Source organism: Podarcis vaucheri, assembly GCF_965113315.1.
Source record: "Podarcis vaucheri genome assembly, chromosome: 7".
In the NCBI taxonomy this organism is placed as follows: domain Eukaryota; kingdom Metazoa; phylum Chordata; class Lepidosauria; order Squamata; family Lacertidae; genus Podarcis; species Podarcis vaucheri.
The window spans coordinates 56,071,749-56,084,206 of NC_138765.1; the positions used below are offsets into that span (position 1 = coordinate 56,071,749).

Sequence of the window (12,458 nt, forward strand, 5' to 3'; positions counted from 1 at the left end):
CTGAAGAGAGAATATAAAGACATTTTAAAACAGAAGCCAGCATCCTTTAATATTTCATGGAACTTGGTTGGAAACTCCCTCCCACCTTCTTTCTCAATTATTACAAAGCTGGAAATTATTCTTTTAGTCTAACGCACCAACTACTCCAACTTGGCTACAGATGTGAGAGAGCAGAACAATGGCCTCTGCTGAAGTTACTTCAGCAGTCAACTTAGGATGGGGAGAAATTATTTCTGTTTGCATTTTAACTGGAACTACCAAATTCACATTTCCCAACCCAATACGCAAACTATAACCCAGGGGTTGTCAACCTTGTCCCTACCGCCCATTAGTGGGCGTTTCAGGATTCTAGGTGGGCAGTAGGGGGTTTTATGGCACAAGCTAAATCTTCCTTCCATCGAGCACTGTTGGGTGGTAAGGAAATTTTACCATCAAGAAAGATGCATTAGTGGGCGGTAGGTGTAAAAAGGTTGACTACCCCTGCTATAACCCCACTGCCCTATCAAAGTTCCCTGAATTTTGTGATATAGTTCACAAACAAAAATGCATAATTGTGGGAAAGTAAATACAGTGGTACCGCTGGTTGTGAATGGGATCTGTTCCAGAGCGCCGTTCACAACATGAGCAGAACGCAACCTGCGTCTGCGGGTCGTGATTCGCCGCTTCTGCGCATGCGCGTAACGTCATTTTGAGCATCTGTGCATGCGCGAGCGGCGAAACCCAGAAGTAACCCTTTCTGGTACTTCTGGGTCACCTCAGGACACAACCTGAAAAGATTTAACCTGAAGCAAAGGCAACAAGAGGTGTGACTGTACAAGGATACCTGTATTAGTGAAAATAGCAAACAAAAATGAAGACTGGGGTAAATAGCTGGCAAAAATGTACATGGCAGGTGAAACTGTGCACCAACCTGTGTATATTAGGTGAAATGTGCACAAAATGCATATGAATTTTCATGCAAACTTTTTTTCTTTTAAGTTGCAAACTGAGGGAGAAGTGGGATGAACTGAATATTGGAAAAGTGAGAGAAGTGAGAGAAACCAACACTGACAGATCTGGCTGCCTCTACTGTCAACATCATATGTCTAATAGGGAGCGAAGCAGAGGTATGTTGTATAAGCAGAAAATTACCTTCTGGTTCCAGTTCCTCAGTAATTTCGGTTTCATCTCCTGAAGTAGCTGAGCTCTGGTCAGCAAACTGACCTTCAGAGAGCTGAGAAAGATCCTCCTGTTCCCGCTGAAATGTGGCTGTGGGTTTTTCTATTCTTCTGTCCGCTTGTGCTTCTGGCATGAGCTGGAGTAAGGATTACAGAAGCCTTCATACATGGTACCCTTAAAGCTATTGTTAGCATTTAATTTTACACAAACATGGTATATAAACTTAAAATCTGTTTCTTTAAGGTCTGATTTCCAACCTGCTAAATTCGACAGCTGAGATTTATTCATCTTCTATAAAAGAGGTTTGAAATCTGGGCGGGGTTGGGGGCAGGGAGAGAGGGTAAGTTCCACTTGCTTGTTGAGTTCTTGATATATTCAAATGCATCCAGCGTGAGCAGCAGGTAAGAGGTATGAGAATTTCCCACCCTACACTCTCACGTTAGGAATGTTTTGTGCTGTGAATGCAACTTCCAACTTGGACAGCGGCCCACAGCGGAAGCGCTATGGAGACTGACTCCATGAACTCTAATCCATCTTGGCACTGCACTCTTGGTTCTTTAATATATAACATGACATGTCTTGTAAACCTGTATAAAGCCATTCACTAAAGCATTCAATTTGCAATGCCTAGCTTTCTCTTTTCCCTGTAGAATTTTTGCCATTCATTTCAGAGCAGCTTGTCAAATGACCAATCCAGGGATAGGGAGTAGGAGAGAGAATTACGTTCCTGTAACTAAGAACAACAAGTCTAAATTCTTAACCTTCCTTTGAAATGGACAGTCTGCTATCTAAGTGGAATGCACGGAGTTACTATAGTTGCAGCATCCTTGCCTACCCCAGGCTGATAGATCTGCTGAGATACCACAATCACAAAGGTGATTTACCTAAAGGGTTTAACTACGCTATTATATTTTTGCTATTAAATACTGCGGACAACCTCACACTATTTGGAAAGGCAGCCAGCATATATTCCCTGTATGCAGAGACATAAAATGTTTTCCAACCATCCTGTTAGGACTACAAATGCCATCATCTTTCACCACTGGCCAAACTGACTGGGGCTCATGGGAATCGGAGTCCAACAGGATCTGAAGGGCTCCCCATCCATGGTATAGTTATAAGACTAAATTAAAGCCATCATTTCAAATCCAAAATTAAATGTATTGATTGCACAATCAATTAACGCTTTCAGCACCACATAAAATTAGAAATAAAATATTGAATTAGTAGATTTTAAATTTCTTGTACCTGTGGAATGTTTGAAACATCGGGCCTTTCATCTTTAGTTTTCTGTTCAGTCTCTTGATCTTCTTTTTCAGGAATGGGACTCTAAAGTTATTAGGAGCCAAATATAGACAGCATTTCTTAAAACTCAATGGTCACTTTTTTAACGGGTAAAATCGGTAGCCACCACAGAGAAGGCCTTTTTGGTAGTGGCACTCCGCTATAGAACAACCTTTCCAGAGAGATTCACCTAGTGCCTTCCCTGTAATCTTTTTAGTGCCAGGAGGAGAACTTTATGTTCACTCAGTCCTTTAAAAATAATTAATGCAATCTGGTTCTCACAGTCTTTAAATCTGTGCTTTAGCTTTGGGAGTTGTGGAGAATTTTGTTTTCTTGCTGTATTTATGGTTTTGGTGTATAAATTTCATTTTGTATGTAAGTTGTTTTTATACTTATTTATTGTATGCCACCCAGATAACTTTTTGTTATGGGGCAGCATACAAATATTGTTAAAACTTTAAAAATGAATAAAAATATCCAGCATATTTCTACTCTGTTTTTAATATTTACATTCAAAGCAGCTAACCATTTCAGTTAAACAGACAAACACAGTAAGACATCACTTAGAGCAGGCATCCCCAAACTCGGCCCTCCAGCAGTTTCGGGACTACAATTCCCATCATACCTGACCACTGGTCCTGTTAGCTAGGGATGATGTGAGTTGTAGACCAAAAACATCTGGAGGGCCAAGTTTGGGGATCCAGATAAAACAAGACCAACTGTTTATTAGGCAGTCAGTGTCATGGGACATCAACAAACTGGACCTAAAGACAACACAAGTGTAATCCCACATGAGAAAAAGCTACTGCAGAGAGAGGGAGAGGGGAGAGAGGGAAGCAACCTTTTTGGTGATGGCACCACATTTCTGGAATTCTATCCCTAAAACCCCCAAATCATCATCCTTTCATCAATAGACAAATAAACGTTTATTTTTCCAAGCATTTTAATGTAGTTTACTATTCTGACTGTGTCCATGATGCTATTTATAACATTTTCTTTTTGAACTTAATATGATCTTTTAAAAAAAAATACCCTAGAAATTTTGCTATCATTAAAATACTTGGCAAAAGGACTTGAGGAAGCTAGTTTGTTTCTGTCTTGATTATACAGCCCCATTTTTTCCATCCCCTAGTTCTTGGAGATCTCATAGACCTTAAGATCTTATAGTCACTCAGTAGAAAAGGCAGAGCTATTTGAAGAGCCTATTTTAGGTTGCCTAGAGAAATGGGCTCTACACACAGAGAGAGAAAAAGTCCAGACTCACTGGATTTGGCAGCGTGTGCATCTCCACAAAAGACACTTTCTTGTCTGCTGAAGCTGGGCGCTGCCTTGGCTTAGGCTGTGGCCTCTAAGGAACAAAGAGACTTGAGTCAAAAACTAGCAGTACCAGCAAAGTTTCTGATAAAGCAGTTTGGGTTCAAATGCACTGTCTTCCACCCCACCCCCCTGAATTCAGAAGAGTTAAGGAATATGCAGATCTGCTTTCTGGTCCAAACTACTGAGCTGGGAAGCACTGCAAACTTCATTCCCCAGGGATCCTAGTTGTAATGGATGCTTAGTTCTCAATGTTTCCCACTCAGTGGATTGGGCCAGTAGTTCTTCAAACACTGGGAAGCTTCACAACAATCATTCTCCAATAGAAGAAGAAGAGTTTGGATTTGATATCCCGCCTTTCACTCCCCTTCAGGAGTCTCAAAGCGGCTAACATTCTCCTTTCCCTTCCTCCCCACAACAAACACTCTGTGAGGTGAGTGGGGCTGAGAGACTTCACAGAAGTGTGACTGGCCCAAGGTCACCCAGCAGCTGCATGTGGAGGAGCGGAGACATGAACCCGGTTCCCCAGATTACCTGACTACCGCTCCTAACCACTACACCACACTGGCTGTGTCTCAGTGGCAGAACAATTGCTTTGCATGCAGAAGGCCCCCACATTCAATCCCTAGCCTCTTCTGACAGGGCTGGGAAAGTTTCCCCGACTTACACCCTGGAGAGCTGCTACTGGAGCAAGATGGACCAGTGAGAAGACTCAGAATAAGACAGATTCCTATATCTCTGTGTTGAGGGGGGATGCCTTTGGGGGTCTTGAGTCCCAATTCCATCACACTAGGAGTGTGACAGGGCCTTCAACTGGAATGGTCTGAGCTTAAAAGAATTAATGCATGCCAAATTGGAACTGAGCCTGAGCCAGAGCAACTGAGATGTGTCCATACTTTGGTAAGCTGGGAGAAGCTTGCTCATCAAAATGTGTTTCAGTAGTGCACTTTTGTCTAGGTTTATTCATTTTTAAAAAGAGACGCGGGGCTCCAGTGATGGAAAATTGGGCTGGGTGGGTATCCAACCACCATTTCATTTCATTTGGAGACACATATATACTCTTTAGTAAAAAAAAAAGGAAGACTTAAACATCATACCATTGGTGCTGATGAGAAAGAAGGAGCCAGGATGGGACCTTCCCCTTGGCCCTTCACTGGTTTCTCATTCTGGATGTAATCTGCTAGGTCTGCAGCAACAATCAAACCAGCTGGCTGGAGGTAGGCAAACTTCCATTTTAGTTCAACACTAATTGTACCAGTGGAGTGGCCTTTATCGTCCGTTAGCTCAAAGGTACCTGAAATTAAGTACAAGAGTAAATATATGAGCTGGTATTCTGAATATTTTGTATGTTGACTGAGCACCATCTTGCGGGGCTGGCCCTGGCCACTGCACCGGGGAACAATGTGTATGCTGCCTTGGGTTCCATGATGGAAGAATATAAGTGCAAAATAAATAAGTAAATTATTATAAAAAGGCACAGTCTAACAGAATTATACAAGCGGTAATTGTACAGTAGGGCCTTTGCTATCATAACAGCAATGTACTACACTGGTAAATCAGTTAGCATGGAGGAGTGGAACCAATTTTCACCAAGATCCCACCCATACACGTATACACTTGGAAGTAAACCCCATCTTTTATTTCAATGGAAATTACTTCCAAGTTAAGTATGACAGAGGCCTTAGGGGACCACACATTTAGAAGTTCTCCTACATGGGAATGAATGGGGCCTGTGCAGGGGCTCTTGAACAACTGTCGTTCGTTTCAGAAGAGGTTGGGCAGAGAGAAAGCCAGAGTGAGTTTTTTTTGAAAGTTATTTAAAAGATTCAAAAGATTCAAAAGATTTAAAAGGTACAACAGCTGCAATGTGGACATGATGCTGGTATTAAAAGCTAGCAGGGAAGCAACGACCAAGCTGAGCTTGGTATTTCAACAAAATATAACAGTTTAAATTTAAATATACCAGCTAATTTTATAGTTTAGCAAAAGGGCAGGTTCTTACCAGAGATATATCTGTCGTGTGCTAATGAAATTAAAGGCACGTTTGCTTTTCCTAGATAAACCCCATCTTCTGTTTCATTGTCATCAAAAACATACAGACTCAAGGATTCAGATTTTAGGTAGCAATTGAGGTCTGCATTCATTGGCACTGGGAAGCACATATGATCGGCAAACTCCGGGTGGTTGCTGCTAGGAATGATGGCGGTATCGTGATCCGCAAAATCAAAGAACTTGTAGACAACATAAGGATTTGGCTGGAGGTTTCTCTTTCGGCACTGTAGGTTGCTACAACATTTTATTGTAATGTGAAGCTCATTTAAGTTTCCATCTGCTGAAGTGTTGACTTGGGCAGGACTGAGCACTGGCTGTTTTAACAGGAGGGAGGAAAAGCTAATTAGGTGAAGAGAGACTTATAGACATACTGGCAAGCTGAAATGCACACAAAGATCGAACTGGCATTAACTCTGGTGTACTGGGCTAGGACTGGGGAGAGGCATGTTCAAAGATCCCTAATCAGCCATGAAGGTTGTGGGCTGATCCAGCCACTCGGAGCCTAACCTACCTCACATGAAAAATTCCTTCCAGTAGCACCTTAAAGACCAACTAAGTTAGTTCTTGGTATGAGCTTTCGTGTGCATGCACACGAAAGCTCATACCAAGAACTAACTTAGTTGGTCTTTAAGGTGCTACTGGAAGGAATTTTTTATTTTGACTATGGCAGACCAACACGGCTACCTATCTGTAACTACCTCACATGATTCTTGTTAGGTTAAAGGGGGGAAGCCATGTACACTGCCTGGAGCTCCTTGGAAGGAGGGCATAATAAAAAGGGCACAAACAAATTTGAGACGGTATATTCTAAGAATTAATGAGTGTCGGTCACAGCTTCTACTATGGCACCCTCATTATCTGATGTGCAGAACAATGTATTCCTCCTAGTCACTTTCTCAAGCTGGAAGCAGGAATCTTCTTGCTGGGATTGATGATGTCATGAAAGCAGCTTATTCAAGAATAAACTAGTCCTGCAAACTCCAGAAGTTGGCAGTCCTTGTTTTAAACGAAGGACATCTATAAAAAGAATATTGTGGCTTGTTCCTTAATGGTTCTGAAGTCCCTTTCTCCTCCTCCTTATTCCTGATAATTCCACTAGGAAAACCGGTGACCCACCATAAACTTTGTTATTCTTTGTTGCAAGAGCCTAAGAAGATCCTTGCTGGATCGGGCCAAGGGCCCACCTTGTCTTAGTACTCAGCTCTCACAGTGTCCAGTCAGATGCCTATGGGAAGTCCACTCGAAGAACCTGAACACAATAGCATTCTCCCCACTTGTGAGTCCCAGCAACTGAAATTCAAAGACATATTGCCTCCGATAGTGGAGGCAGAACACGGCCACCATGGCTAGCAGTCATTGATAGCATTATCCTCCATCAATGTGTCTAAACACTGTTATACTTTCTTCCCACAGTCTCATCTCAGTGTCCATGATTTGGGGGCTGCTAGCATAGGATGGAGCTATGCTACTGAATCCTCCTATAACCAATGGATGCATGGATTATTGGCTAGGGTGATAAATCAGGAGGATCACCTGGGACACGTGTGAGCAGATCTATGAGTTCACATCTTGACAAAGCATTTAAGGCAAAACCAGAAATTCAATAGGAACACACCCGTATGGAGCAAAGACATATATATATAAAAGGCTACAACATACAGTTACATGAAGTGAAACAGAATTATGGCCACAACGATAAGGTTAATAAAACAAATCTAGACTCTTGAGCTTGCCTGGTCCTTTAGATTTGTCGTTATGTATCCGAGGGCTTTTGCCCGCTCTTTATACAGCCTGATTGCCTGGTCCATGGGAACTCTTAACTGGACCCAGTATTCCACAGTACCATAGTTTCGGACACTTCGTCCAACTCCTAAACATAAAACAAGCAAGATGTATGTCCTGCTTAGCCATGATTTAGAGCAGGATGGAGAATCTGTGGCACTTCAGATGTTGCTGGTCTGTAACTCCCATCAGCCCTGACCATTGACCACGCTGGCTATAGCGGATGGGAATTCAACAACAACTTGAGGGCCACAGGTCCAACAACCACAATTAGAAATTAGTAGTGCTGTATCTGCAAAAGTTATTAGTGTGGGAGCACACTGTTTTATGTTCGACAGAGAGATTCATGGATGTCTAAGAGACGACATCTCTTTTGGTGCCAAGGTTATGGAAATCCTTATTTGGGAAAGCTGGGTAGCCCCTTTCTTAATGGTGTTTAGACATGAAGTGAAAACTGCTTCCCACCACACCTTCTGGGTAGCTGTAAGCAAGACCGATTTCTGATTTCTTACTCCTTTGGTCAAAGCAATTGTTTGCAAAGAGCTGCAGCTAAGATTATGAGTTTAAGCCTGCATAGTTCCCTTTAAATCAATATACCAGTAGCAGGAGGAACTCATTTTCGATAGTGACCGTAAAAGTCCAATCCTGATTTACTGGTAATGGGAGTCATGCTTTCGATTAGATAATATTTTTAATGCTTTTTTTTTTTAGTGCAGCTTTAGTTGGAAGAAAATCCATCATGACCCATCAATAGCCAATAAATATGTAGACCACAATGGGAATTTGATATTTTCATGGTAATTATTGAAACAAAACTATGCCTGCACCTTTAATGTTCTGACATAAATATTGATCAATTCATAATTAACAAGCAGAAACATCTGTTTATCTTTTTTTGATGTCTCAATTATACTGCATTTTGCAGTGACCTCAGATCTACCAATATGCATGACAACTGGTTCTTGATCTACTAACAAAGGAATTTATTTATAAGGTCCAAAGGTATGGTCTGAAGGCACCTAAAGCCACCACCTGACTAAGCAGGTCTGGGTCTGATCAGTACTTGGATGAGTAATGGTCTAGGAACCACAAGTACATCACCTTGGACTCCACAGCAGAGTTAAGAGCAGATACAAATGTAAGAAAACATAAAAATACATACATTAAGCTATCTGATTCAGGCCACTTGTAAACTTATATGCGTTGTTCACAGAAATGTAACTACACAAGTTGGCAGTTACTGAGTCTTTCCTTTCTGATGTGAAAAAACAGTCAGATAACAGAACTGAAAAGTGGATGTTGTCCAGAGATGGGGAACTTGACTCCAATTCCCCATCAGCCGCAGACAGCATGACCAATGGTCAGAGATTAAAGATAAAGGGACCCCTGACCATCAGGTCTAGTTGTGGCCGACTCTGGGTTTGGGGTGCTCATCTCGCTTATTGGCCAAGGGAGCTGGTATACAGCTTCTGGGTCATGTGGCCAGCATGACTAAGCTGCTTCTGGCGAACCAGAGCTGCACACAGAAACACTGTTTACCTTCCCACTGGAGCGGTACCTATTTATCTACTTGCACTTTGACGTGCTTTCAAACTGCTAGGTTGGCAGGAGCTAGGATCGAGCAATGGGAGCTCACCCCATCGCGGGGATTCGAACCACCGACCTTCTGATCAGCAAGCCCTAGGCTCTGTGGTTTAACCCACAGTGCCACCCGCGTCCCTATGGGTGCTCAAATCTAGCAACAACTGGAGGGCCACAGGTTCCCCATTCCTGATTCAGAAAATCGTATTTCCTACCACACTCTACTTTCTGAGTGTGCGTATTTCTTTCTAATGCATCGTACCTAAAATTGCAAACAAATACACAACTGCAGCCGGTGCAGGCTGAGTTATAAGTATGTATGAGGCACTGCACCACCAGCCACAGTCTGACCTCAGTCAGCACCCATCTGCTTGCTTTTTTATTTGCAACTGGGCCAGGGGGTGGCCCTGCCTGTCAGCTTCCTCCTCCTTAATCTCAGAGCTGCCTTTGTAGAACTCAGCAGGAAGGCAGAAGGAGAACAAAGCTAAAATAGGCTCTGGCTCCGCCTACTTCCTGCTTCCCACCCTGCCAATCCCAATGGGTACCAGCTGCCACTCAAGGAAGCTCAACACTGCAACATACATTACCAAGACTCACCAACTAACATGGCTGAGCTGTAGATTCTGCCATTCTTCTCCAATATTTCATGGAATCTCAGCTGGCAGGCTGCTGCTGTCTCAAAGTCCAAGCCATAGGCATGGTGGATCTCAAGCGTGGAAGAGTTTTTCTGCATGTATTGCAAAAAGAAGTCATCCACCCGTATGAGATACTGAGAAGTAAAATTATAGGCTGGGCTAAGGCCACGAACGACTGGAGTTGTCTGTAATTCGAAATCATAGAATGCATAGGTACAGAAAGTCGTGGGCTCCTGATCACCGAAAGATTTGGCAGCTTCTGCAGAAAATATTACTCTGCTGATGTGAATTTCAAACAAGTTTTCTCCTCTTTCTAGGTGAGCAGTTTCATCAAACACATCAACTGGATCATCTGGCATGATTTCTGGTTTGAATTTGTACTGTTTGGTACCATAAGCAATATCCTTCATCTGGGCTGGAATGCAAACAATAAGAAGTAGATATGACTCTGTTTGTTGGCATTAATGTCCTCTCTGCAGCTTTTGACAATTTCACTGGTACCTGCCCTGTGATATATGCACATTACAACCAGAATCACTGGTAATATTAAAAATCTGGTCCCACTCTATAAACCTATAGGAGCAAATAACGCTAAATTCAGCTGATCTGAAGCAGAATGTAAAGTGAACAGCAGTGCACTTTGTCTTGGGATATTTGTACTTTTAATTCCACCTTAACCATAAGTCACATTGTGGACCTGAGTGAGCCATTCTCTCTCAGCTTTGGTCCCCCTGTAATACAGTGGGGAAAAGAGCCTCACGGTATCATTTGTGATGACTGGAGAAAGGAGAGGTCTGCTTAGCTGAAGCTGTGCACAAATACAAATGCTAGCGAAACAATCATGATCCCACTCTTAAACAACACATGAGGAAATAAAGGATTAAGCCTATATACAAAACGTAACTAGTGCTGAAATATGCTTGTCTAACTCCTTTATAACTGGAGTCCCTACAAAGACCTATTAGGGTGCCTGCACAAGGAACCTGTAATGCTCTTTCCAAAATCTCCCTGTGTGAAGTTTTTCTTCCTTTCATGTGGTTGGTTTCTTCCAGCTCTGGCTGGGCCTCTCCCAGTGAGAACATTCTCCTTTGCCCCATTCATCTTTGACTGGAGCCCAGCACTGGATGGTGTCCTCCCTTTTGTTCTGGATGCCGGTCAGGGGAAAGCAGCCCTCAAGAACAGGAGCACAGGAAGATGTCTAAAACCTGGTCAGACTATCAAGCTCCAACTAACATTGGCTTGGGCAGAGTTCTTTCACATCGCCTGCAGACTCCTTTTTTGAACTAGAGATACCAGGGACTTGACCCGGTCAATCCCAGAGAATATTACTTTTAACCCCCTGCGGATTTCAGCTAACTAATGATGAAGCAAGTGTTCAGGACTGCACCTAGAACCTGATCTCAAACTGACACTTTTCCACTCTCCTAATCTATCAACCAGATACAAATCAGACCCAAGATATTTCCTGCTATTGAAACCAGAGTCCTGACCAGCATACCTTCCAGTTTCCGGATACGTGCAGCCCTAACGTCAAGAAGATGGACATATTGTTCCAGCTTTGCCTCGTAATCCTGCCTCAGAGCCTCCATCTTCTGTGTCACAGATTCCACTTCTGCCTGATGATGTAAAGGAGCGAGTAAAGCACACACACTCTTATTGGGGCCCTTATTCGTGTAACATTTGTGTGGAAGGTTGTATTACAATTAAGTGTTTTAAATTTGTTGTTAGCTGCTCTGAGCCTGGTTTTCTGAACCGGGAAGGGCGGGGTATAAATTATTATTATTATTATTATTATTATTATTATTAGGTGTGATGGGACAGGATGTATTTGTTGTTCAGATAATATCTTCTATGGTATTAATTCTCTGGCGGTGGGGGCAAGGGTGGGAAGAGACCAAAAGCAGGCCCCTGATTTCTTCTCCCAATTCCACTCACTGAAGGAGATGTGGACTGAGAGACACAGCACTCAAAATTTCACTGATTCTGTGACAATTACTCTAACCAGTTCTCCTCAGACACATGTCCTGAATTCAGTAAGGCTCAGTATAGAAAGCTGCTTTATACTGAGTCAGACCCATTGGTCCATCTAGCTCAGTTCTGTCCACACTGACCAGCAACGACTCTGTAGAGTATCAAGCAGGAATCTCCCCTAGCCCTAGTGTGAATAGTACCTGGGGCCTTCTGCATACAAATCACATGCTCTTCTACTGAGCTCCGAACTAAGGAGGTTCTATTGCCCATGGTAAAGGAGATTTAATTTGGTTGTTCATTCCTCCCCATAGTGCAAAGGGGGAGAGCAACGGGAGGGGAAAACAAGAGACGAAGGTCCATGCCTGATCTTATCCTGGTGTAAACCTTAGTGAAAATGTAATCCAAACAAGGCTCAGGAAGGAGAAAAAAATATTTTATGCTTGTTAGCCCCATACAGCCTTAGTCTTATGTTAATTATTTTTATCTCTTTCCTTTAAAAAGGAGCTCCCCCTTTCACTTGGCTACAGTAGATCAATTTGTTAATTTAACAAATTTGAGGTCTTGGGGAGAGTTCCTTCTAGATGCCAAACCTCTCTGCAAAAATCACATGGCAACTTTTGTAGAGGTTTCAGAAAAAAATACCAAGGCAGTTCACAAAAAACATAAGCGAACAGCAAAATA

General features: G+C 42.6%; 1 protein-coding gene across 1 annotated transcript in view; it reads right to left on the reverse strand.

The window, feature by feature from the left end:
• RPGRIP1L (RPGRIP1 like) overlaps positions 1–12,458 on the reverse strand; it is an 85,081-nt gene that overhangs the window by 37,544 nt on the left and 35,079 nt on the right. Inside the window, exons 14-21 of the mRNA XM_082232816.1 lie at positions 11,305–11,422; positions 9,769–10,221; positions 7,542–7,678; positions 5,759–6,122; positions 4,854–5,050; positions 3,707–3,790; positions 2,407–2,487; positions 1,132–1,294 (exon numbers count right to left, since the gene is read on the reverse strand). Coding sequence (XP_082088942.1) covers positions 1,132–1,294; positions 2,407–2,487; positions 3,707–3,790; positions 4,854–5,050; positions 5,759–6,122; positions 7,542–7,678; positions 9,769–10,221; positions 11,305–11,422 — 1,597 coding nt within the window. The remainder of the gene's footprint in view (positions 1–1,131; positions 1,295–2,406; positions 2,488–3,706; positions 3,791–4,853; positions 5,051–5,758; positions 6,123–7,541; positions 7,679–9,768; positions 10,222–11,304; positions 11,423–12,458) is intronic.